The sequence below is a fragment of the Lithobates pipiens genome, unplaced genomic scaffold (assembly GCF_037356315.1).
Source record: "Lithobates pipiens isolate NorthernLeopardFrog02 unplaced genomic scaffold, aLitPip1_a1.2 Scaffold_22, whole genome shotgun sequence".
NCBI classification, from domain to species: Eukaryota; Metazoa; Chordata; class Amphibia; order Anura; family Ranidae; genus Lithobates; species Lithobates pipiens.
The window spans coordinates 347,221,517-347,248,062 of NW_027507784.1; the positions used below are offsets into that span (position 1 = coordinate 347,221,517).

The 26,546-nt window shown below is 50.1% G+C and overlaps 1 protein-coding gene across 1 annotated transcript in view; it reads left to right on the plus strand.

The window, feature by feature from the left end:
• The window catches only part of LOC143925129 (protein mono-ADP-ribosyltransferase PARP14-like), an 87,449-nt gene extending 81,696 nt beyond the window's left edge, over window positions 1-5,753 (plus strand). Inside the window, exon 17 of the mRNA XM_077449746.1 lies at window positions 5,199-5,753. Coding sequence (XP_077305872.1) covers window positions 5,199-5,488 — 290 coding nt within the window. The 3' untranslated portion in view covers window positions 5,489-5,753. The remainder of the gene's footprint in view (window positions 1-5,198) is intronic.
• Window positions 5,754-26,546: the final 20,793 nt, after the last annotated feature.

The following is a 26,546-nucleotide window of genomic DNA, read 5'->3' on the forward strand; positions in this document are numbered from 1 at the left end:
ACAATAGAGATTGTTCTCTCTTAGTTTCTGAAGTACACGACAGACATCTGTGTGGTGGCTCTCCAGGGACTTGGAAAATATGAGGATATCATCGAGATAGACCACCACACACAACTGCAACAAATCTCGGAGGACATCGTTAATAAATTCCTGGAAAACTGCCGGGGCGTTACAAAGGCCAAAAGGCATTACCAGGTATTCATAATGGCCTGTTCTGGTATTAAATGCAGTTTTCCACTCGTCGCCCTCCTTAATGCGCACGAGATTGTATGCCCCTCTCAGGTAAAGCTTTGTGAAAACCGTTGCTCCCTTGAGGCGGTCAAATAACTCAGTAATCAATGGAATCGGGTAGGCATTCTTAATCGTGACACGATTGAGACCCCTATAATCTATACAAGGTCTCAGTTCACCGCTCTTCTTTTTCACAAAGAAGAAACCAGCACCAGCAGGAGACGAGGAATTGTGGATGAAACCTTGAGAAAGTGCGTCAGCAACATACTCCTCCATGGCCTTATCCCCCAAGACCGACAAAGGGTAAACCTGGCCACAAGGAGGTATGGCACCAGGTTGAAGGTCAATTGTGCAATCATAAGGCCGGTGTGGAGGCAAACTACAAGCTTGACCTTTATGAAAGATATCGCCAAAATCACGGTACTCCTCCGGTAGGGAGGGGAGTGAAGCGGTGCACAGGACCTTGGATACCTTCAGGAAGCATGTCTCACTGCATTGTGGTGACCAGGAGAGAACCTCAGCACAGAGCCAATCAAAAGAGGGGTTGTGCTTCTGTAACCAAGGATAACCAATAACCAGCGGAAATCTGGGTGAGGAAAGAACTTGGAATTGGATTATCTCATGGTGAAGAGCCCCTACTGCCATGGACAATGGAACCGTCTCATGAGCCACATGGGCAGGCTGTAAAGGTCTCCCGTCAAGAGCCTCAATGGCAAGTGGAGTGTCACGCAGCTGCAGTGGAATCGAGTGCTGCGAAACAAATGCAGCATCAATGAACAGGCCGCAGCCCCAGAGTCAATTAGAGCCTGTATCTCGATGGACGACTCAGCCCAAGAAAGGGTGACCAAAACCAGGGGCTTATCCTTTTGGATTGCTGGGGACGAAACAACGCCACCTAAGGTCTGTCCATGACAGGACCTCAAGGTTCAGCCGTTCCCTGGACGGGTAGGACAAGACTTCAAAAAGTGACCTGCCTGGCCACAATAAAGGCACAATCTCTCCCTCCTCCTAAAGGCTCTCTCATCTGCAGAGAGACGCGTGAAGCCCAGGTGCATGGGTTCATCTACACTGACCAACTCGGTACCAGGAGGCATGGGAGATGAGGGAGGCATGGGTGGGACTACAAAGCCCGGAGGCAAATGTACAGGAGGCTTCCACAAGCGCTCCTTAAGAGAAAGTCTTTCTCTGAGTCTGGAGTCAATGAGGATGGCAAACGAGATCAAGCGCTCCAGCTCAGTAGGTATATCTCGGGCTGCTATCTCATCCTTGATGGAATCCGAGAGACCATGAGAAAAAGCAGCCACGAGGGCCTCATTGTTCCAAGAAACCTCTGCTGCCAGAGTACGGAATTCAATAGAGTAGTCGGCAACAGTTCTTGTACTCTGTTTGATGGACATGACGCACTTGGCAGCAGAAGCGGAGCGTGCGGGAACGTCAAAAACCCTTTTAAAAGGAGTCACAAACTGAGGGTAACTCAAGACAACAGGTTTTTGCGTCTCCCATAGAGGGTTAGCCCAGGCCAAGGCTCTCTCAGAAAGCAAAGATATCATGAAGCCTACTTTTCTTCTGTCCGTGGGAAACGCCTGGGGCAGCATTTCGAAGTATATCTCAACATGATTGAGAAACCCTCTGCATTGAACTGGATCGCCCCCAAATCGCTGGGGAAGCGGAGCAGAACCAGACATACCTCTTATAGGGGTAATACTCGAGGCGGGTGCCTGCACAGAGACTGGCGCAGCAGCAGGGGCGGCCTGCGACTCAGGTTGTACCGGAGCAGCCACCGTGGGGGATTCAAGGTGAGCCGTGCGATTCAGGAGCATTTGTAACTCCAAGGAAAACTGATCCATGCGGTGATCTTGCTCATCCAATCTGGAAAAAATATTACCAACAAGTGGATTGACTGTATCTTCTGAATTCATGGCCTTCGCGTACTGTCAGGAACCATGAAACAGACAGAGACAGAAGTACAATCAAATCACACTTGTTTATTAATAAAAATAAAAAGGTAAATAGGAAAAAGCATAGTCAGGCAAGCCAGAGTCCAGTAGCCAGATCGGGTAGTCAGCCAGTCCAAAGTTCATAAACCAGATTGGGTAATCAGCCAGTCCAGACATCAGGGATCCAAGGAGAGCAACTGCAAGCAGGATAAGAAGCCAGGAGGGATGTCAGCAAGCCAGTCTTGAAACAACAGCAGGAGATGGTTCCTAGTGATGTGACCAAAGCGAAGGCAAATGAAAAAGTGAGCAGGAAGGCTTTAAATAGGCAGGTCAGACGAGCATCATCGGAAACAGCTGGTAACTGTGGAAAGAGAAGAGAGCTGGCAATTAGCCGACAGCTGAGCAGTCAGCCCAGAGGAGGAAGGGCTAAGCCAGCCCTGACACCACCTCCATCAATGAGCCTTCCCTCCCCCACCTCCATCAATGAACCTTGCCTCCCCACCTCCATCAATTATCCTCCCCCCACCTCCATCAATGAGCTTTCCCCCCCCACCTCCATGAATAAGCCTTCCCTCCCCACCTCCACCAATGAGCCTTCCCTCCCCACCTCTACCAATGAGCTTTCCCTTCCCAGCTCTATCAATGAGCCTTTCCTCTCCCACCTCCACTAATGAGCCTCCCCTCTCCACCTCCATCAATGATCCTTTCCTCCCACCTCCACCAATGAGCTTTCCCTCCCCACCTCCACCAATAAGCCTTCCCTCCCCACCTCCATCAATGGGCCTTCCCTTCCTACCTCCATCAATGAGCCTTTCCTCCCCACCTCCATCAATGAGCCTTCCCTCTCCATCTTCATCAATGAGCCTTCCCTCTCCACCTTCATCAATGAGCCTTCCCTCACCACCTCCATCAATGGGCCTTCCCTCCCCACCTTCATCAATGAGCCTTCCCTCGCCACCTCCATCAATGAGCCTTCCCTGCCCATCTCCATCCATGAGCCTTCCCATCCCACCTCCATCAATAAGCCTTCCTTCCCCACCTCTATCAATGAGCCCTCCCTGCCCACCCACCTCCATGAATGAGCCTTTCCTCACCACCTCCATCAATGAGTTTTCCCTCACCACCTCCATCAATGAGCCTTCCCTCCCCACCTCCATCAATGAGCCTTCCCTCCCCCACTTCCATCAATGAACCTTGCCTCCCCACCTCCATCAATGATCCTTCCCCCGCCCCCTCTATCAACGAGCCTCCCCCCCACCTCCATAAATAAGCCTTCCCTCCCCAGCTCCATCAATGAGCCTTTCCTCTCCCACCTCAACTAATGAGCCTCCCCTCTCCACCTCCATCAATAATCCCCCCCCCACCTCCATCAATGAGCCTTCCCTCACCACCTCCATCAATGAGCCTTCCTTCACCACCTCCATCAATGAGCCTTCCCTCCCCACCTCCATCAATGAGCCTTCCCTCACCACCTCCATCAATGAGCCTTCCTTCACCACCTCCATCAATGAGCCTTCCCTCACCACCTCCATCAATGAGCCTTCCCTCACCACCTCCATCAATGAGCCTTCCCTTCCCACCTCCATCAATGATCCTTTCCTCCCACCTCCATAAATGAGCCTTCTCTAACCACCTCCATCAATGAGCCTTCCCTCACCACCTCCATCAATGAGCCTTCCCTGCCCATCTCCATCAATGAGCCTTCCCATCCCACCTCCATCAATAAGCCTTCCTTCCCCACCTCTATCAATGATCCTTCCCCTCCACCTCCATCAATGATGCTTCCCCCCCTTCTATCAACGAGCCTCCCCCCACCTCCATAAATAAGCCTTCCCTCCCCAGCTCCATCAATGAGCATTCCCTCCCCAGCTCCATCAATGAACATTCCCTCCCCAGCTCCATCAATGAGCCTTCCCTCACCACCTTAATCAATGAGCCTTCCCTTACCACCTCCATCAATGAGCCTTCCTTTCCCACCTCCATCAATGATATTTCCTCCCACCTCCATAAATGAGCCTTCTCTAACCACCTCCATCAATGAGCCTTCCCTCACCACCTCCATCAATGAGCCTTCCCTGCCCATCTCCATCAATGAGCCTTCCCATCCCACCTCCATCAATAAGCCTTCCTTCCCCACCTCTATCAATGATCCTTCCCCTCCACCTCCATCAATGATCCTCCCCCCCCCCTTCTATCAACGAGCCTCCCCCCACCTCCATAAATAAGCCTTCCCTCCCCAGCTCCATCAATGAGCATTCCCTCCCCAGCTCCATCAATGAGCATTCCCTCCCCAGCTCCATCAATGAGCCTTTCCTCTCCCACCTCCACGAATGAACCTCCCCTCTCCACCTCCAACAATAATCCTCCCCCCACCTCCATCAATGAGCCTTCCCTCACTACCTCTATCAATGATCCTTTCCTCCCACCTCCATCAATGAGCCTTCTCTCACCACCCCCATCAATGAGTCTTCCCTCACCATCTCCATCAATGAGCCTGCCCTGCCCCCCTCCATCAATGAGACTTCCCCCCACCTCCACCAATGAGTCTTTACTCCCCACCTGCATCATCGAGCCTTCCATCCCCCACCTTTATCAATGAGCCTTCCCTGCCCACCTCCATCAATAAGCCTCCCCCCCACCTCCATTAATGAGCCCTCCCTCTCCATCAGTGAGCCTTGGCCACCCAGGGCCCTGTCACCGGTTGCCCTGTTTTCCTTCCATGGACCACTTTTGGTCAGTCCTGACCACCGCAGACCAGGAACATCCCACAAGAGCTGCAGTTTTAGAGATGCTTTGACCCAGTCCTCTACACATTACAATTTGGTCCTTGTCAAAGTCCCTCCAATCCTTACACTTGTCCATTTTTTCACGTTTTCCACCTACTTTCAGGTGCCATTGTTACCAATGATAATCAATGATATTGACTTTACCTGTCAGTGGTCAGAATGTTATGGCTGATTGGTATATATTCTGTACTGTATCTCGTGATCTGTGATGAATAATTTTCTTTCTCTCTCTCTCTGAGTACAGCTGCAAAGTTGGGAAAAGGGACGTATTTCGCTGCTGAAGCCATTTACTCTGCGGAAGACACATACTCCAAACCGGATACAAATGAATACAAATACATGTACCTGGCCCGTGTCCTCACCGGTGTGTACTGTGTTGGGAATGCCTCGATGATCGTCCCTCCAGCCAAGAACCCATCAAACCCCACCGACCTGTATGACAGCGCCACAGATAACCTATCAACACCCTCAGTGTTCGTGATATTTAATGACGTCCAGGCCTATCCGGAATACCTCATCACCTTCACCAAGTGACCTCAGAGAGCACTACGAGGATTATGGGGGAAGTGCCAAGACTCTCAGTAGCTTTTCTTCTGACAAGATCACTTCTCTATGTGAGCCTGTGGGGGAGATTTACTAAAAATGCTTCACTCTGGTGTAGCTCTGTATGGTAGTCAATCAATATCTAACTTCAGCTTCTTCGATTTAAGCTTTGACAATAAAACCTGGAAGCTGATTGGTTTCTATGCAGAGCTGCACGATAATTTGCACGCTCCAGTTTTAGTAAATTCCCCCCCCCCCCCCTCCATTTGTAGCCATGCACACAGGTGTATTAAAAGAGGAACATTTAGAGGCTGGAAAAAAAAACAAAAAAAAAATTAAAAAATCACCAGCGTATTCAGGGGAGGAGCTGGTGAGCAGAACACTTGACGCACCCATACGCATGTAAAAACATCTAAATGTATCTACACTTACATTTAGGTACATTTGAGTAAATTAATATCCTGGCCAATAGAATCCATTAACACCCCAAAGCTTGACACACCAGAACGCATCCAAACACATAAACAATACGCGGCTTTATGCACTTTTTTTTTTAGACAGCTTTTCTCCTGCCGGGAGCTCTGGCGCTCCGAGGGGAATAGCAAATGCCCCGTGTGCATAAAGCTTACGGCTCCATTCATACTTTGCAATTTGGAATTTATTCTGCCCGCAATTTCAAAGTGGCAACCGGTGCAAAATTCGCAACACACATTTGGGTGCCATTCATTCTAAATGACCAGTGGTGTCGCTAGGGGGGGGGGGGTGCGGTCTGCACCTGGGTGACACCCGCTACAGGGGTGACACCATCCCAAGGGGGAGGAAACTAGGAAACTACCTTTCGCAGTTTTTTTTCTTCTTCAGCCAGAAAACCACCTCCAGCCCCACGGCCGTGTCTGCCATGTGTTCTGCTCCTCCTGTCTGTGTCTCACTCCTGCACTGCTGCCTAGCCAAGTCTGTCACTATCTGCTCTCCACCCGGGTGGCTGCACACTGTCCTCTCCTCTCTCCAGCAGCCGCCCGGGTGTTTCGTGTACCTGAGCTGCCCGAGCTGGTGCAGTAACGGTCGGGGGGTGTCGGCTTACGATTGCAGGGGGGATATCCTCTGCCACCAGAGGTGAGGTGAGGTGGGGGGGTTTGCTGATGAGGTTGGTTTTTGCTGCTGGACACAGCTATATTATATGTAGGGGGGGTGGTTTGTCCTGAGGGGAGGTCTGTACTAATGGAGGGGGGTGGTTAATTTTGTTCTGGGGGGGTTTGTCCTAAAGGGGGGTCTGTACTAATAGAGGGGGGTGGTTTGTTCTGGGGAGGGGTTGTCCTACGGGGGGGTCTGTACTAATGGAGGGGGGATGGTTTGTTCTAGGGGAGGTGGTTTGTACTGAGGGGGGTCTATACTGATGGAGGGGAGGTGGTTTGTTCTGGGGGGTGGTTTGTCCTGAGGGGGGTAGTTTGTTCTGGCAGGGTTTGTCCTGAGGAGGGGGGGGTCTGTACTAATAAAGGGGTGTGGTTTGTTACGGGGGGGGGGGGGGTTGGCCTGAGGGGGGCTGTACTAATGGAGGGGGTGGTTTGTTCTGGGGAGGGTGGTTTGTCCCGAGGGGGGTAGTTTGTTCTGGGAGGGTTTGTCCTGAGGGGGAAGGGTCTGTACTAATAGAGGGGGGTGGTTTGTCCTGAGGGGGGGTGGTTTGTTCTGGGGGGGTTGTCCTGAGAGGGGTCTGTACTAATGGAGTGGGGTAGTTTGTTCTGTGGGTGAGGGTGGTTTGTACTGAGGGGGTCTATACTGATGTAGGGGAGGTGGTTTGTTCTGGCGGGTGGTTTGTCCTGAGGGGGGTCTGTACTAATAGAGGGGGGTGGTTTGTCCTCAGGGGGGGTGGTTTGCTCTGGGGGGTTGTCCTGAGGGGGGTCTGTACTAATGGAGGAGGGGTGGTTTGTTGTAGGGGGGGAGGGTTGTACTGAGGGGGATCTATACTGGTGGAGGGGAGGTGTTTTTTTCTGGGGGGTGGTTTGTCCTGGGGGGGGGGGGGGGTCTGTACTAATGGAGGAGGGGGGTTTATACTTGGTGGGGGGTCTTCACTGATGGAGAGGGGTCTATACTTATTGGAGGGGGGTCTGTACTGGGGGGCGACTATAGTCGGTGGGGGTGACACAATGTTTTACCGCACTGGATGACACCAACCCTAGTGACGCCACTGGAAATAACACCCCAAATCCGGTGCGATTTTCCCGTGATTAGAATTCAAAATGCGACTTTAACACATTTGCCATGTGGGGATAATTTTTTCACCTCCCACATCACCTTTGTGTACTGTGCACTCCCGCTTCTTTTATTTTTTTGGCACGTTAACCCTGACAAAGCTTTTCTTTCAGCGAAACATGTAGGTTATTTGGAGCTTTTAGTTCATTTGGGGAGTTTTTTGGTTATGGGTATACATGGCTTCGGGGGGGGGGGGGGTATAGCACCTCGGTTTGATGAGAGATGAATGGTGGTCATCAGTGCTGGGACAAGGTCTTCTAGAGCCCAGGGCGAACATGCCAAACTGCACCCCCCCCCCAAGATGTATGAGTATTATGTGGCAACAAAGATCCTCCTTAACAAAAAAAACTGAGCACTAATCCCTTTCACTCCCCCTAAGCATAATTTTCCCTTCTCCCAGTACAAATCATTCCCCCTACTGAAATCCCCCCTCCCAGCACAAATCTTTGCCCCCCATCACAAATCTTTCCCCCCCCCAAAAAAAAATCACCCCTCCTAGCACAAATTCTATAACCCTAAAATTTCCCAATTTCCCCTCCCAGCACACATCTTCTCCCCCCCCCCGCCCAAAAAAAAACAAACCCCCCCCCCCAAATCTTCCCTCTAAGCACAAATCTTCTTCTCTCATTACCCTTCCCCACACAAAGCCCCCTAAATTAACACTCTTAGCATACCCCCACACATTTCCCCTCCCAGAACAATACTTACCAACTGCCACCCTCCTAGTTCCCCCTTGCAACAATCTCCGCCCCCCCCCCCCCCCCCACCAATTTCCTTTCGGTGTCCCCTTCACCTCACATGATACCACAGTGCCCAGGGCAGCCGTCCCTTCTACCCACCCCTTGTCCCGGCCCTGGTGGTCATTAGAGAGGGCTTATTATAACAAGGTAGCATTTGTAGAACTACCGATATACGGTAGACAGATTGGCTGGAGTAGAGCTGTAGATTTGATAGAAGAAACTAAAGCCGCGTACACACGAGCGGACTTTTCAACATCCAAAGTCCGACGGACTGATTCCGTCAGACTATTCGATCGTGTGTGGGCTGCAACGGACTTTTGATTCGCAAAAGTCTGACGGACTTTAGAATATGGAACATGCTTCAAATTTTTCAGACGGAACTCCGCCGGACCCGGTCCCTTCGAAAAATGGACTAAAACCGACGCTAGGGCAGCTATTGGCTAATGTCTGATTGCCTGGGGGCCCCATAATCTCCTATTGCCCAGGGGGCCCCATGAGTTGTCAGTCCGCCCCTGGGCTTACCCGTAGGTCAAAGTGGTTTGTAAGGGTTTAAACAAGTAAGTAAAAACACGATACATTGTTTCACACACTTTCTCCAATATATTATTTGTGAGCTAATAAAAGTTAGGTTTTAAGACCAGGGCGTAGATTCTGCGGAAAGGGGCGTAGATTCTGCGGAAAGGGGCGTAGATTCTGCAGATATCTATGCCGGAAGTGGGTGCAGATACCTGTACTGTACCTACCTGAAAGGTGCCAATTGTGGCGCCGGAGGGGGGGAGGGTTCCAATGAGTAGAAGCTCCACTTTAGGGTGGAGCTCCGCTTTAATGGAGCCCTAATTAGCAGTAAATACCTGTCAGAGGTCCTAATCCATCCCCACTCTACCCAAAACTTAAAATAAAAGGCTTTGCGCTATGTACACTTTAAGGCAGGGGTAGGGAACCTTGGCTCTCCAGCTGTTTTGAAACTACAAATCCCATCATGCCTCTGCCTCTAGGAGTCATGCCTGTGATTGTTAGGATCTTGCAATGTCTCATGGGACTTGTAGTTTCGAAACAGCTGGAGAGCCTATTTTCCCTACCCCTGCTTTAAAGGGGTATGTGTTGATGTCCTATGATCGTCAGCTCCACCTAGTGTCCATGATGTGGTATTTTCCTGAAATACCCCAATCAAGAAAATACTGCATTATGGCCACTAGATGGTGCTGACAATCATAGAAAATAAACCCATTGAGACTATACTGATAAAAAAAAAAAAAACTATTTAGCCGGTTATTCATGATGCTGGGTGAATGCTTTTTAAAAAAAATATACTCCTAAGAGAGATGTAAACACAGTAGATGGAAAAGCAGCACAGCGATCTATACATGACACCCAACAGGGGGACAGATGTGGAATAAAGAGGGGTTCAAGCTGGAGAGGGTCAGGCGGAAGCTGGGCAGTCCTGGATGAGGACTATGAATGAGGAAAGTTTTAGCTAAGCCCTTTATTGGGGTTTGACTTAAACTTTGAACGTTAACTTTTTTTTAACTCCTAAACCATAAACATGGCATAACTGACAAACTACCTTACCCTGCCCATCACGGTTAGATTTTCATTAGCATGTATGTAAGAAATTCTGAAAAATTCCTTGTTAGAGCATTTGATGATGTCATCATTGGGTCAACTCATTTCATTGGAAGGTCCCCAAACATTTCATCCAGACCTGCTACTTGAATGGAATCCCAGAAGTATTAAACACATTTATTTTATTATTTATGTAATTAATGAAGGAATAATGCACAGCAAAGTATATATAAATATATATATAATAATAATAATTTATATATATATAAATTGATAAGTATGTTGAATGGAGCAGACTACCCCGGAAACCCCCTCACCCGGCCAGGGTGAGAACCCCTGAGTACTCAACAGTGTCTTCAAACCATTCCTCCTAAAGGGACCATAACCCAAACAGTGACATATACCCATCCCCGGCATCCTGTACCAGAATGGATCTTAACCTCAGTCCTCAAGTACCCCCAACGGCCATGTTTTGGGAACTTCCCTTAGATAAAATAGCTCTTATCAATACTATGTCATTGATATTGATTTAAAGCAGCTGTGCAAAGTAAAGGAAAACCTGAAAACATGGCCCGTTGGGGGTACTTGAGGACTGAGGTTGAGAACCACTGCCGTACAGGATGCGGGGGATGGGTATATGTCCCCACTGTTTGGGTTATGGTCTCTTTAAGAGGAATGGTTTGACGACACTGTTGAGTACTCAGGGGTTCTCGCCTTGGCCGGGTGAGGGGTTTCCGGGTAGTCTGCTTGGAAAAGAATGGACTAGGGTTGCCACCTCATCCCTTTAAACACAAACACGTATGAATTACAAAGGTTCTGTGGCTAATCTAATGCAGATAAGGCACCGAGTGAGTTTACTGACCACCTTTATCAGCCAGAAAACCTGTGTAATTCATATGTGTTGGGTTTTAAAGGGGTGAGGTGGCAACCCTGATATGCAGTTCTCACAGGATTGGTAAGTCCTCATTTGGGACCTGGAACAAGGAGACTCGGAGAGACTTTGGGTGCGAAAAAGAGCCTCCGAACTCTGATTACAGGGACTTTGGTTCCAAAAGTGTTAACCCGTCTGCTTGAGCGTATAGAAAGAAACAGGAAACTGCCAGCGGGTGTGTGCGAGGGAGAGTGGAGAGATTCACAGCCAGGGCACAAGAATTTGGCCCCGGACTTCATCCACACCGGCCCACTTTAATTTTGCAAACAAGCAAAAAAACAGTATATAAAACTATACGTAATTGTTCTAAAAAAATATAAGTAACATAAGGAGTCCTCACTAACCTCTTTTATTATTTCACGTATTCTCCTCTGTATTTTTATCATCTTTCTCACATCACTGCGTGAAGTTGAGGGCGAGCCGCGCAGCCATTACTTTGTCACTGAAACCGGCCCACTGAGCCATCGGCCCACCGGGAAACTCCCTGTAGTCCCAATGGCCAGTACATGCCTGTTCACAGCTAAGACCAAATGTGTGGGCTGTCTTGCAATTGAGGCATTGGGTGGATTTACTAAAGGCAGACTGAGCACTCTGCAAGTGAATTTGCTCCAGAGCTTAAGTAAATGAGGGCAAATTCTGCTGACCTCTATCTTCGAATCATGTGCAGGGAAAAATGCAGTTTTTATTTTCCTTGCATGTGATTGGATATTCTTTTCATTCACTTAATTTACTAAGCTCTGGAGTGAATTCCCTTGCACAGCGAACACTTGGAAACTGCACAGTTTATTTGCCTTAATTAAAGCAACCTGCTGAGCTCCCGAAGTAGATGAAAACCCCAAACCCTAGTGTGGGACTGTTGTACTGGCGGTGAGCCATTCTGTTGTTTTCATTATACCAGAGCGATGGACTGTTTGTTTTTCCTTTTATAAAGATATGTTTTTCTTATCTTGCTTGTTTTTAAAGATCAATAAAGATTGTTTACTTTCATAAGCAGCTTGCTGATGATCTCAGGCTCTCTATATGATTATGTCAATGCATTAAAAGAGAAGTAAGGGTTCTTATTTTATTTTTTTCCCCCATCATGCTTACCTAGGTGGATGCAGCATCTGCCCCCCGCCGCCTGTGTACTGAGAACCAAGTGATTAAACACCGCTGATGACTCGGTTCTCTCGGCTCCCCAAGCAGAGAGCTGCTGCCTGTTAGTCAGCTGCTCTCCTCTCTGCTCCTCCACACTCTCTGCTCCTCCATGATTGGAGCGCTGAGCTGTGGAGGTGGCAGACAGCGACCCTCTGAGGCTCTCAGCGGCTCGCTGAGAGGCTGAGACGGCCATCAGTCCAGGAAGCTGGTGGATCCAGACTTTATTGTCGGGATGATGCGGTGCCTGGTCCGATTTGTATGATGTCTGCAAAGAGTCGACTTCAGACCGCTCTCTGCTGAAAACAGGTCACAGGAGTGCAAAATGAATTGCACTTCTGTGACCCATAAGAGAAGCCCAGGCTAAAAAGCTCAGGCGGGACTTCTCCTTTAGCCTGGGTTCACATTAGTGCAATCTCTGACATTGCATATGATTCGCACCCGCACAGCAGGTACCGATCACATGTGATGTCTGCGCAATGGGAGTTCAGCTATTCAGTTGTATGGCTGAACTCGCATTGGATTCGCACAGAAAAAGGTGCAGGGACTTGTGCGAGCCAGGCCTTCTCATCCAACATCAGCGCCTGACCTCACAAATGTGCTTCTGGAAGAATGATCAATCCCATAGACCAGTGATGGCGAACCTTGGCACTCCAGGTGTTTTGGAACTACATTTCCCATGATGCTCATGCATTCTGCAGTGTAGATGAGCATCATGGGAAATGTAGTTCCAAAACATCTGGGGTGCCAAGGTTCGCCATCACTGCCATAGACACATTCCTAAACCTTGTGGACGGCCTGCTCAGAAGAGCTGAAGCTGTTATAGCTGCAAAGGGCGGAGCCAACTCAATATTGAACCCTACGGACTAAGACTGGGATGTCATTAACGTTCATGTGCGTGTAAAGGCAATTAAAAAAAAAAAACACACTTTTTTACATTTTAATGCACAAAAACACACTATATTGCCCAAATGTTTGGTAAAATTAAAAAAAATAATCTTACACGGAGTACATAGATACCAAACACCACATGCTTTAAAATTGAGCACGCGCCTGTGCAGCGGCACAAACTACATACATTTTTAAAAGCCTTTACAGGTCACCACTTTAGATTTACAGAGGAGGTCTACTGCTAGAATTACGGCCCTTGATCTGACGTTCATTGTGATACCTCACATGCATGGTACAATTTCTGTTTACATACGACACAAGACCGACGCTTGCGTTCACCTTTGCGCGCGAGCACGGGGGGACGGGGTGCTTTAAATTATTTTTTTTTTCATTATTTATTTATTTATTCTTTTCTTTTTACACTGTCCCTTTCAACCAAAGTCATGAAATGCGTCTCAGTTTCTTAGGCCATAGAGATGATTGGAGCCATTCTGGTCTCCAATCATCTCTATGGTCAGGTGGCATTACCACCAGCTGCATTCTTCAGTTCCCTGGTGGGACAGAGAAAACCACGGAAAAAGGCGGGAGGGGGGACATTCCCTTCCACTGCTTGTACAAGCAGTCTAGCAGCTAATTAGCTGCTAGGATTGCTTTTACCTGAAAGCCGACCGCTGGCAGAAAAACACAATACCAATATGATGCCTAAACCAGCAGGCATCATTCCGATATAACCACTCAAAGCCCAGCAACATAACAGTACGTTGCTGGTCCTTGCTGGCCAAATAATGTAATGTTCTTTTTTTATGTAGCTTGTGGGCTGAACAGATTCCTCCATTCACATTGATCAACGTGGATTAAGAAATCTCTGCCAAGAAAAGTAAATAAAAATATATGCCGAAAGCATAGGGGCAATCCGCCCATATGCCCACCCCTGCACCTATGCTTCCGCATATATACTCTTTTTTTTTTAACTGTAGTGATGAAATCTCCTCCTACAGCGCTGGAGTCACGGCTTTACGTATTGTGAGAGCAAACCCTGTTGCTGTCAAAATAAACAAATCAGTTCTGGCATACCTGCAAAGAAAACAATGGTTAACAATAAATCACAGTATTAGAGTATTAGTACAGTATAACAGTAGAATGATGCTGTACCTGCAAAGTAAACACAATAAAACACAGTAACAATAAAACATTACAGTGCAGCATAACATACAGTAAAACAGTAAGAACAATAAAACGACAACTATTTTTAGCTTTTTTATTTTTTAACTTTACACTTTTGCTGTAACTATAAACATTCCAGCTTACTGTCTCTCAAAATATGATGGCTATCTAACATCTTTTGAGACCCTGTGTGATAGTGTGCCCTAGGATTGTGCCGTGCTGTACCCTATTTTAATACTCCACTAGTGTATGATAGCAACGGAAACAGTCACCGATGCAGAGACCAGGTTGGTCAGGACAGGAGGGACAATAAAAGCGGGTGTCACGTCTATATCTGTGTTTTCTACATAGATACATAGTAGGTGAGGTTGAAAAAAAATACACAAGTCCATCAGGTCCAACCTATGTGTGTCATTATATATACATATATATATATATATATATATATATATTATATAAAATATATGTATGTTAAAGAGGAACTGCAGTCTGCTCACATAATTTGTAATAAAAACATGTTTGCCATTCTGAAGCTTCCCTCCAACCACTTTGCATATTATTTTATATATACTGTGATTCTGTACTTGTCAATCTTCCTCCACTGAGTCTGCATCCATTTTAACTGTGGGCAGCTGAAGCTGCCGACTGTTCACTTCCTGGATTTGCACAGACACACAGAAGCACACCTCCAGCTCTGCAGCTCTCATTGGCCCCTTGTATGGCTCATTCCAGCTCCCTTCCTGGCAAACTCTCACAAGAGTGAGAGAGAGAGCTGTGCTTGATGTCATAAGCCTAAGCTAATGACCAGACAAGTGTAGCATCCTCCACCTTAGGTAGGTAGGTGCTAGAGTAGTGGGTTTGTTTTGTACTGTCAGCGCAGGTAAATTTAGGCAGGCCTATGCTGTGAGCTAGGCCTGTTTGTTTGATCTGGGGACAGGGGAGTGGTTTAGTGTAGCAGCAGGTAACTGACATGTGCTTCAGCTCTTGGGCGCCTCCTCTGGTTTTCAGAAGGTTCTGTAAAAGAGGCAGGGCAGAGGGATGGTAGGTGAGTGTGGGGGTCCCTCTGACAGGGGGTAGGTCAGTGTAGAGCATAGGGGTCCCTCTATGACAGAGGGTTCATCAGTGTGGAGTGTAGGGGTCCCTGTATGACAGGGGGTAGGTCAGTGTGGAGTGTAGGGGTCCCTCTATGACAGGGGGGAAGGTCAGTGTGGAGTGTAGGGGTCCCTCTATGACAGAAGGTAGGTCAGTGTGGAGTGTAGGGGTCCCTCTATGACAGAGGGTAGGTCAGTGTGGAGTGTAGGGGTCCCTCTATGAAAGAGGGTAGGTCAGTGTGGAGTGTAGGGATCCCTCTAATAAAGGGACCCCTACACTCCACACTGACCTACCCCCTGTCATAGAGCCTCTATGACAGGGAGTAGATCAAGACACATCCAAAGTGGTGCACTCACTCACAGGGCTGCTGTTAGAAATTATCGGGGCCCCGTCCAGCCAGAGGAGAGAAAGAGGGAGGTGAGAGGAGGAGGTATGAGTGAGGCAGTAGTTGGGGGATTTGAGAGAGAGAGAGAGAGAGAGGTGAAAGAGGGGGGTCAGACAGAGAAGAGGGGGGTCAGACAGAGAAGAGGGTGGGCGGCTGGCAGAGAAGAGGGGGTGGCTGACAGAGAACAGGGGGGTGGCTGACAGAGAGGAGGGGGGGCGGCTGACAGAGAGGAGGGAGGCAGCTGACAGGGAGGAGGGAGGCGGCTGACAGAGAGGAGGGAGGTGGCTGACAGAGGGGGGTGGCTAACAGAGAGGAGGGGGGGCGGCTGACAGAGAGGAGGGAGGCGGCTGACAGAGAGGAGGGAGGCGACTGACAGGGAGGAGGGAGGCGGTGACCGAGAGGAGGGAGGCGGCTGACAGAGGGGGGGTGGCTGACAGAGAGGGGGCGGCTGACAGAGAGGGGGGGTGGCTGACAGAGAGGAGGGAGGCGGCTGACAGAGGGGGGGTGGCTGACAGAGGGGGGGCGGCTGACAGAGAGGGGGGGTGGCTGACAGAGAGGAGGGGGGGCGGCTGACAGAGAGGGGGGGCGGCTGACAGAGAGGAGGGGGGGCGGCTGACAGAGAGGGGGGGCGGCTGACAGAGAGGAGGGAGGCGACTGACAGGGAGGAGGGAGGCGGTGACCGAGAGGAGGGAGGCGGCTGACAGAGGGGGGGTGGCTGACAGAGAGGGGGTGGCTGACAGAGAGGGGGGGTGGCTGACAGAGAGGAGGGTGGTGACTGACAGAGAGGAGGGAGGCGGCTGACAGAGGGGGGTGGCTGACAAAGGGGGGGCGGCTGACAGAGAGGGGGGGTGGCTGACAGAGAGGAGGGGGGGGGCGGCTGACAGAGAGGGGGGGCGGCTGACAGAGAGGAGGGGGGGCGGCTGACAGAGAGGAGGGGGGCGGCTGACAGAGAGGAGGGGCGGCTGACAGAGAGGAGGGGGGGCGGCTGACAGAGAGGAGGGGGGCGGCTGACAGAGAGGAGGGGCGGCTGACAGAGAGGAGGGGGGGGGCGGCTGACAGAGAGGGGGGGCGGCTGACAGAGAGGGGGGGCGGCTGACAGAGAGGAGGGGGGCGGCTGACAGAGAGGGGGGCGGCTGACAGAGAGGAGGGGCGGCTGACAGAGAGGGGGGGCGGCTGACAGAGAGGAGGGGGGACGGCTGACAGAGCAGATGAGAGAGACCAACCTCAGGAGACAGAGACCCACAGCGTGAGTTAGGACTCCGGGAGCATGCATGCTGGTGCGATTACCCACAGACACAGTCCAGCCCTGCATCCACATGTGTCCAGCTCAACTAGGCAAATCATGTCCTCCAATCCGTCCCACGCATGACCTGCTCGGCCAATCACTGCCCATTGCTGAGCTCGGCTCAAATACAGAGCGCATCAATGTTCTGGTCTTCTGGAAAATGGCGGCCGGCGGAGACATTATCTCTGCTGGTCACGGATCTCTAGCGAAAAAAAAAACAGGAAAAAAGGGATTTCCTGAGACATTTCCCGGGAAACACTAAAATCGGGCAAAAGGGTTTAAATCCCAGGAAATTCGGGACTATTGACAACTATGTAACAGTGACAGGAACCGAGATCTGGACAGTGACGTGAAGTGATCTCAAGTAGTGTGCTGGAGGAGATGTGGAGAGATAGAGACTGTCAGATTTAGACTCAACCAACATTTGTTTCATTGAGAAGTATTCATCATTTGGGCTTCCCATGTCCCTTTTCCCCAATCCAAGTTTATTCCCCTAATAAAAACAACAAGGAAGAGACTATTCATTGTCTGGGAAAGTGTGGCAAAACGGATGTCTTACCAGCAGGGTGAAATGTGTGGATGCTAGTACACTCAGCAACCCCACGGGGGCACCACTACACTTATATTGTACTTCATACATTCCCATACAGTACACAATCATGTAACAGAACAATGTTTGTGACCATGAAAGTCACAACTCCAGATTACACTTTTCCTAGCAGCACATACACATTACAATCTGTACAATTGTTCCCAACGGAAGACCACATTAGAACAGTTCAGGGCCGTGACAAGGGGTGGGCAGGAGGGACAGCTGCCCTGGGCACTGTGGTTTCATGTGAGTTTGGGGGGGGGGAGCTGCGAGGAGATTGAGGGGAAGGGGATTTGTGTTGGGAGGAGTAATAAATTGGGGGGGGGGGGCGACAGGGGGTAAGAATTCCTAGGAGTGGTGATTAAGGGGATTTGTATTAGGAGGGGGAATGGGGCTAAAGGATTTGTGCTAGAAGGGGGTATTTGAGCTAGAAGAAGTGATATGGGGAAGGGGAAGAATTATGCTAGGAGGGAACATTCTTGTTTGGGGGGGGGGGGGGGGGGTTGTGGTAGGAGAGGAAATTTAAGGGGTGTATTTGGGCTAGGAGGGGGGATTTGGAGTGGGGGGTGTGAAGAGGACGTGTACTTGGAGGGGATGTTTGAGGTATAGAGGATTTGTTCTAGGAGGAGTGACTTTTTTGGGGAGGGGCATTTTGTGTTGGGGGGATTTGGTGGATGGGGGGGGGCAAACATTTGTTGTGGGAGGGGGAATTTCAGCAGGGGGCAAGTTTGTACTGGGGGAATGTATGCTTAGGAGGTAAGCATTCAGATTAAAGCTACATTTTTCGGGGGGATTATTGCTGACACATGATGCTCATACATCTTGCGGGGGGGGGAGGGGGGGCAGAGTTTTGCATGTGCGCCTTGGGCTCTGGATGACCTTGTCTCACCACTGGAAGAGTTGGAAATTTCGTTCCTTCAGATAATAAAAATAAAAAATGAAACTTGAACGAAGGTTCTGACATGAAGGCTTTTGAACAAAATCCTACCGGTGTGGTCAGTTTTAGTCTTCAAGGCTCAAACATCTTCACTGTCCCCTCTATGAATATGCCACTGCTGACATTTTACTGCTGTTCAATTAACCACAGAGTTGCGATTCATTGCTTCCTGCTGCAATCTGTTGCAATAAAAAAGAAGCAGCGCACAAAGTGCTCTTTTTAGTGCCCATCACAGCAATACTGAGGTGTGTTTGTAGGTAGGTGCCCACGAGGGGGTTATCGTGTCTTCCTGTATGAGTTCTTGTTTTTCCTGTCTGTGCTCATGCCCATATGTTACCTGAGCCAGCCATGTCATGCCCATATGTTTACTGAGCCAGCCATGCCATGCCCATATGTTAACTGAGCCAGCCATGTCATGCCCATATGTTACCTGAGCCAGCCATGTCATGCCCATATGTTACCTGAGCCAGCCATGTCATGCCCATATGTTACCTGAGCCAGCCATGTCATGCCCATATGTTAACTGAGCCAGCCATGCCATGCCCATATGTTAACTGAGCCAGCCATGCCATGCCCATATGTTAACTGAGCCAGCCATGTCATGCCCATATGTTAACTGAGCCAGCCATGTCATGCCCATATGTTAACTGAGCCAGCCATGCCATGCCCATATGTTAACTGAGCCAGCCATGTCATGCCCATATGTTAACTGAGCCAGCCATGCCATGCCCATATGTTACCTGAGCCAGCCATGTCATGCCCATATGTTACCTGAGCCAGCCATGCCATGCCCATATGTTACCTGAGCCAGCCATGTCATGCACATATGTTAACTGTGCCAGCCATGCCATGCCCATATGTTAACTGAGCCAGCCATGCCATGCCCATATGTTAACTGAGCCAGCCATGTCATGCCCATATGTTAACTGAGCCAGCCATGCCATGCCCATATGTTACCTGAGCCAGCCATGTCATGCCCATATGTTAACTGAGCCAGCCATGTCATGCCCATATGTTACCTGAGCCAGCCATGTCATGCCCATATGTTAACTGAGCCAGCAGGGGCGGACTGATGACTCATGGGGCCCCCGGGCAATAGGAGATTATGGGGCCCCCAGGCAATCAGAGATTATGGGGCCACACAGTATACAATCACACAGTATACACAGACATGTTTCTGTTGGCTGAGAAAGTACTGGAGAGGTGGGGCAGCTATAACCTCAGGATTTTTAGACCAAAAGTATGTCGGTAAGGGACATTTCATAGACAGATGTAAAAAAAAAAAAGATTTTTACATACTGTCCCTGGTTTTACTGAGGCTGGCAACCCTGATGGGGCCCCCTAGTGGCCCGGGGCCCTCGGGCAGTGCCCGAGTTGGCAAATGGTCAGTCCGCCCCTGTGAGCCAGCCATGTCATGCCCATATGTTAACCGAGCCAGCCATGTCATGCCCATATGTTAACCGAGCCAGCCATGTCATGCCCATATGTTAACTGAGCCAGCCATGTCATGCCCATATGTTAACTGAGCCAGCCATGTCATGCCCATATGTTAACTGAGCCAGCCATGCCATGCCCATATGTTACCTGAGCCAGCCATGCCATGCCCATATGTTAACTGAGCCAGCCATGCCATGCCCATATGTTAACTGAGCCAGCCATGTCATGCCCATATGTTACCTGAGCCAGCCATGTCATGCCCATATGTTACCTGAGCCAGCCATGTCATGCCCATATGTTACCTGAGCCAGCCATGTCATGCCCATATGTTACCTGAGCCAGCCATGCCATGCCCATATGTTACCTGAGCCAGCCATGTCATGCCCATATGTTACCTGAGCCAGCCATGCCATGCCCATATGTTACTTGAGCCAGCCATGCCATGCACATATGTTACCTGAGCCAGCCATGCCATGCCCATATGTTACCTGAGCCAGCCATGCCATGCCCATATGTTAACTGAGCCAGCCATGCCATGCCCATATGTTAACTGAGCCAGCCATGTCATGCCCATATGTTACCTGAGCCAGCCATGTCATGCCCATATGTTACCTGAGCCAGCCATGTCATGCCCATATGTTAACTGAGCCAGCAGGGGCGGACTGATGACTCATGGGGCCCCCGGGCAATAGGAGATTATGGGGCCCCCAGGCAATCAGAGATTATGGGGCCACACAGTATACAATCACACAGTATACACAGACATGTTTCTGTTGGCTGAGAAAGTACTGGAGAGGTGGGGCAGCTATAATCTCAGGATTTTTAGACCAAAAGTATGTCGGTAAGGGACATTTCATAGACAGATGTAAAAAAAAAAAAGATTTTTACATACTGTCCCTGGTTTTACTGAGGCTGGCAACCCTGATGGGGCCCCCTAGTGGCCCGGGGCCCTCGGGCAGTGCCCGAGTTGGCAAATGGTCAGTCCGCCCCTGTGAGCCAGCCATGTCATGCCCATATGTTAACCGAGCCAGCCATGTCATGCCCATATGTTAACCGAGCCAGCCATGTCATGCCCATATGTTAACCGAGCCAGCCATGTCATGCCCATATGTTAACTGAGCCAGCCATGTCATGCCCATATGTTAACTGAGCCAGCCATGCCATGCCCATATGTTACCTGAGCCAGCCATGCCATGCCCATATGTTAACTGAGCCAGCCATGCCATGCCCATATGTTAACTGAGCCAGCCATGTCATGCCCATATGTTACCTGAGCCAGCCATGTCATGCCCATATGTTACCTGAGCCAGCCATGTCATGCCCATATGTTACCTGAGCCAGCCATGTCATGCCCATATGTTACCTGAGCCAGCCATGCCATGCCCATATGTTACCTGAGCCAGCCATGTCATGCCCATATGTTACCTGAGCCAGCCATGCCATGCCCATATGTTACTTGAGCCAGCCATGCCATGCACATATGTTACCTGAGCCAGCCATGCCATGCCCATATGTTACCTGAGCCAGCCATGCCATGCCCATATGTTAACTGAGCCAGCCATGCCATGCCCATATGTTAACTGAGCCAGCCATGTCATGCCCATATGTTACCTGAGCCAGCCATGTCATGCCCATATGTTACCTGAGCCAGCCATGTCATGCCCATATGTTACCTGAGCCAGCCATGTCATGCCCATATGTTACCTGAGCCAGCCATGCCATGCCCATATGTTACCTGAGCCAGCCATGTCATGCCCATATGTTACCTGAGCCAGCCATGCCATGCCCATATGTTACTTGAGCCAGCCATGCCATGCACATATGTTACCTGAGCCAGCCATGTCATGCACATATGTTAACTGAGCCAGCCATGCCATGCCCATATGTTAACTGAGCCAGCCATGCCATGCCCATATGTTAACTGAGCCAGCCATGCCATGCCCATATGTTACCTGAGCCAGCCATGTCATGCCCATATGTTAACTGAGCCAGCCATGTCATGCCCATATGTTACCTGAGCCAGCCATGTCATGCCCATATGTTAACTGAGCCAGCCATGTCATGCCCATATGTTAACTGAGCCAGCCATGCCATGCCCATATGTTACCTGAGCCAGCCATGTCATGCCCATATGTTAACTGAGCCAGCCATGTCATGCCCATATGTTACCTGAGCCAGCCATGTCATGCCCATATGTTAACTGAGCCAGCAGGGGCGGACTGATGACTCATGGGGCCCCCGGGCAATAGGAGATTATGGGGCCCCCAGGCAATCAGAGATTATGGGGCCACACAGTATACAATCACACAGTATACACAGACATGTTTCTGTTGGCTGAGAAAGTACTGGAGAGGTGGGGCAGCTATAACCTCAGGATTTTTAGACCAAAAGTATGTCGGTAAGGGACATTTCATAGACAGATGTAAAAAAAAAAAAGATTTTTACATACTGTCCCTGGTTTTACTGAGGCTGGCAACCCTGATGGGGCCCCCTAGTGGCCCGGGGCCCTCGGGCAGTGCCCGAGTTGGCAAATGGTCAGTCCGCCCCTGTGAGCCAGCCATGTCATGCCCATATGTTACCTGAGCCAGCCATGCCATGCCCATATGTTAACTGAGCCAGCCATGCCATGCCCATATGTTAACTGAGCCAGCCATGTCATGCCCATATGTTACCTGAGCCAGCCATGTCATGCCCATATGTTACCTGAGCCAGCCATGTCATGCCCATATGTTACCTGAGCCAGCCATGTCATGCCCATATGTTACCTGAGCCAGCCATGCCATGCCCATATGTTACCTGAGCCAGCCATGCCATGCACATATGTTACCTGAGCCAGGCATGCCATGCACATATGTTACTTGAGCCAGCCATGCCATGCACATATGTTACCTGAGCCAGCCATGCCATGCACATATGTTACCTGAGCCAGCCATGCCATGCACATATGTTAACTGAGCCAGCCAGGTCCAAAAACAATCTTGTTGTTGCACTGTGTCTTCAGGTTGACCTGTGACCTGGAGGTTAAGCAGCTGCAAAGGTTAACGTTTTTCCTGACATTTTTAGCAAGGTCAAATGATATAAAAGGGTGTGGGCTTCTGGGAAAACTGCCAAAAATGCAGCCTGTTACTCTGCTGGAGTGATGCCCCCTTGGGGGGGGGGGGGGGTGATGGGAGCCCAGTCAGTCAGTTTCCGGGGACAGTCCCCGGATTGAGGACACTGTCCCCGGACCAAGTCTGTCCCCAGTTTTGTCCCCGGATTGGATTTAAACAGAGGCTGGGGCAACTTCAAAAACATAAAAAAAAAAGAAAATTCTCGATTACACACCTTTCTCAGAAAAACCAGGACCAATCGAAGAAACCAATTCCACTTTAGATTTAGTTTAACTAGGGCTCAGATCAGACTGGTTTAACTGGTTTAACTATGAAAATCCCAAGAAATTCTTTAAGCATGTAAACAGTAAAAAAGGGAGGACACATATTGGCCCCATAAGGAATGAGGAAGGACATCTGGTTACAAAGGGTGAGGAGATGGTGAAGGTACTGAATTTATTCTTCTCCTCAGTCTTCACGAGGGAATCGGGGGGCTTCAGTAACCAAAACTGCAGTGTTTATCCCCATGACACATCACAGGAAGCACCTCCATGGTTATCAGAGGACAGAATTAAAATGAGACTTTGGAAAACTTAAAGTGGTTGTAAAGTCATTTTTGGGACTTTTTCCTACAGGAAAGCCTATAATAAGGCCTATAATAAGGCTTACCTGTAAGTAAAAAAAATATCTCCTAAACCTGTACGGTTTAGGAGATATTCCCCTCACAATGCACCGCTGACTGCAGCGGCGCATGCGCACAGGGGATTCTCGGCTCACAGCCCGGCAGACACCGGCCCCTGCCGGGAAGAAATATCCCGCGCGCATGCTCAGCAGTGACGATATCGCGGCTCTGGTCACTCACAGCGCTGGAGCCGCGATACCCGGAAGAAACGCAGAGGGAACATGTCAGCTCCCTCGGCGTGGATCGGGCCAGATGTCGGGGCCTCGTTCTAAGGTAAGCAGGGTCTTTGGGGCAATCGTACATGCGCGAAAGCGCGTCTGGTTTCACATTTTTAGATCCGGGACGGTAAGTAATGTGGAAACAGAATCGTGAGAAAAACAGGGCCCAACGGGCCTGTCGGGGCTTCAGATGCTTGGCAGTCCTCAGGTATTCGAGGTTCTTGTGGTCGGTGTAGATCAGCACTGGATGAACTGCACCTTCCAACAAGTACCTCTATTCCTCCAAGGCAGATTTGATAGCGAGTAATTCGCGGTCACCGACATCATAGTTCTTCTCGGCAGGGGAACGTTTTCGGGAGAAGAACCCTACTGGATGCATCAAATCGTTGCTGCCTTGCTTCTGGGACACAACTGCCCCCACAGCTACTTCGGAAGAGTCCACTTTGAGAATATATGGCAGGGAAGGATTTGGGTGGCTGAGGATGGGGGCAGAGGTGAACAGTCTTTTAAGAAGCTCTGGTTCAGGGACCACTGGAATGGAGACAGTGGCCCCATGAGTGCAGCGGGGTAGGAGTGTCTGACTGGAAGCGGCGGCTGATTCCTTCTGGATGCTGGAACTGGAGGGAAGATGTTGGACGAGCAGGCAGCGATCAGCAGGCACAGGCAGCAGGCAGCAAGGACTGAGTGCAGCACACTTCAATAGCAGAAGAATGGTCAGGCAGGCCGGGTCACAATAGATAATGCAGACAGGTAAGTACAGCAGGCAAAAGCGAAGTGCAGGCAGGCAGAGGGCTGTTCGGAAACAGAGGGCTGTTCGGAAACAGAGGGCTGTTCGGAAACAGAGGTTCAGTCCAAAGCAAGGTCAAGCAGGCCGGGGTCAGAGCAGGAGAGGTCAGCGAGGTCAGACAGAAGCCAGATCAGATATCACAACAGCAGGCAGATAGCAGGTAGTTTGGGTACAGAGCTGCAGACAAACAGCACCGGGCAAAGGCAGCAGCCTCCTTTAAATAGGGCCACTGGCACCAAACAGCGCTAACACGCACATGTGAGCACGCGTTGTGCGCACGCGCCCACCGCGCACGTGCATGCGCCCAGGGCGCGCGCCGGTGCACACACACATGCTGATGCCTGGCTTGCCCACGCATCCGCCCATTCCGTGCAGGAGAAACCCTGACAACACTTCTGCTTGATCCCAGCCTGAAACCACTCGTTCCTGACCTCTGGCTTGTTTACTGACAACACTTCTGCTTGATCCCAGCCTGAAACCACTCATTCCTGACCTCTGGCTTGTTTACTGACTACACTTCTGCTTGATCCCAGCCTGAAACCACTTGCTGTTTTACTACGATCATCTCCACCCATCATCTGACCCCGCCCCCACCTCTGACACAAGGGGAAACCCAACCTTCCCCAGTGACGTGCAGGTGATCCCGCCCCCCTCTGATGTAACGGAAACCTGCATTACATCAGAGGGGGCGGGGTCACCCGTACATCACTGGGGAAGCCTGGCTCCCCCCTTGCGTCAGAGGGGGGCGGGGTCAGGTCAGGTACTTGTTTATTGACTACACTTTTGCTTGATCCCAGGCTGCAACCACTTGCTGTTTTACTACGCTCATCTCCGGCTCCCTGGTGTTTGGCTTGTCTGACTATCTGTTCCGGTTTCTGAACTCTGGCTATGTTTTGACTACGCCACCAATAAGTCCACCAAAGTCCCCCATAGACCAAAATTTGTTAATATATATGTTCAAAAATGAATAGTGAAGATGGTAAATAAAGTCTCTTATTAAATCAGTGTCCTTATTTGGATTGAATGAACCTCCGCTGTGCTCCAAAACATACGTGAAAACCACCACAAATTGGAAAGCCGCTTACCAGAGGGTAAGCACAAAGAGCGTTTGGCTATAACCCAGCCGCACCCCTTGATATCCAAACTAGATCCCTCCAGGAAACCTTCTCTATGTGATTAGGGTGCTGAACTCAGTAAGTCATATGATCCGCGAGATCGCAGGGCATATAAGCAAGAAGGGGACCATAGCGTGATACCGCAACAAAGATACATTTATTATAAAAAGTAAGTTGTACTTACAAACATCCAAGATTTAGAAACATTTTTAAAAAAATGCCGGCCGGATTCTAGGAGCCCTTCCTCTTTTGGAAACGACGCAGTGACGTCACTGCACGCCCTCCCAGACGCGTTTCGTCAACGTCAACGTGTTTTGGAGCACAGTGGAGGTTCATTCAATCCAAATAAGGACACTGATTTAATAAGAGACTTTATTTACCCTCTTCACTATTCATTTTTGAACATATATATTAACCACTTCCCACCCGGCCAATGTATATATACGGCCGGGTGGGAGCCGCCTGCTCCTGATAGGACGTTCAGGAACGTCATTCAGGAGCAGCGGGATCGCGCGCGCGCGCGCCCGCGCAGCGGCGCGATCCCGATGTGCTCGTGTCACCCGGACACGGCACATCTCAGATCGGCAGGAGGGCTCTGTGATTGGCCCTCCTGATCACATGACGGCCGTGTCCAATCACGGCCGTCATGTGATGTAAACAAACAGCCGGTTGCTAGGCAATCGGCTCTCCTCTCCTCACACGGAAGTCACCGCTGAGAAGAGGAGAGCAGAACGCTGCAGCCGGCTGATGATCAGTGAGT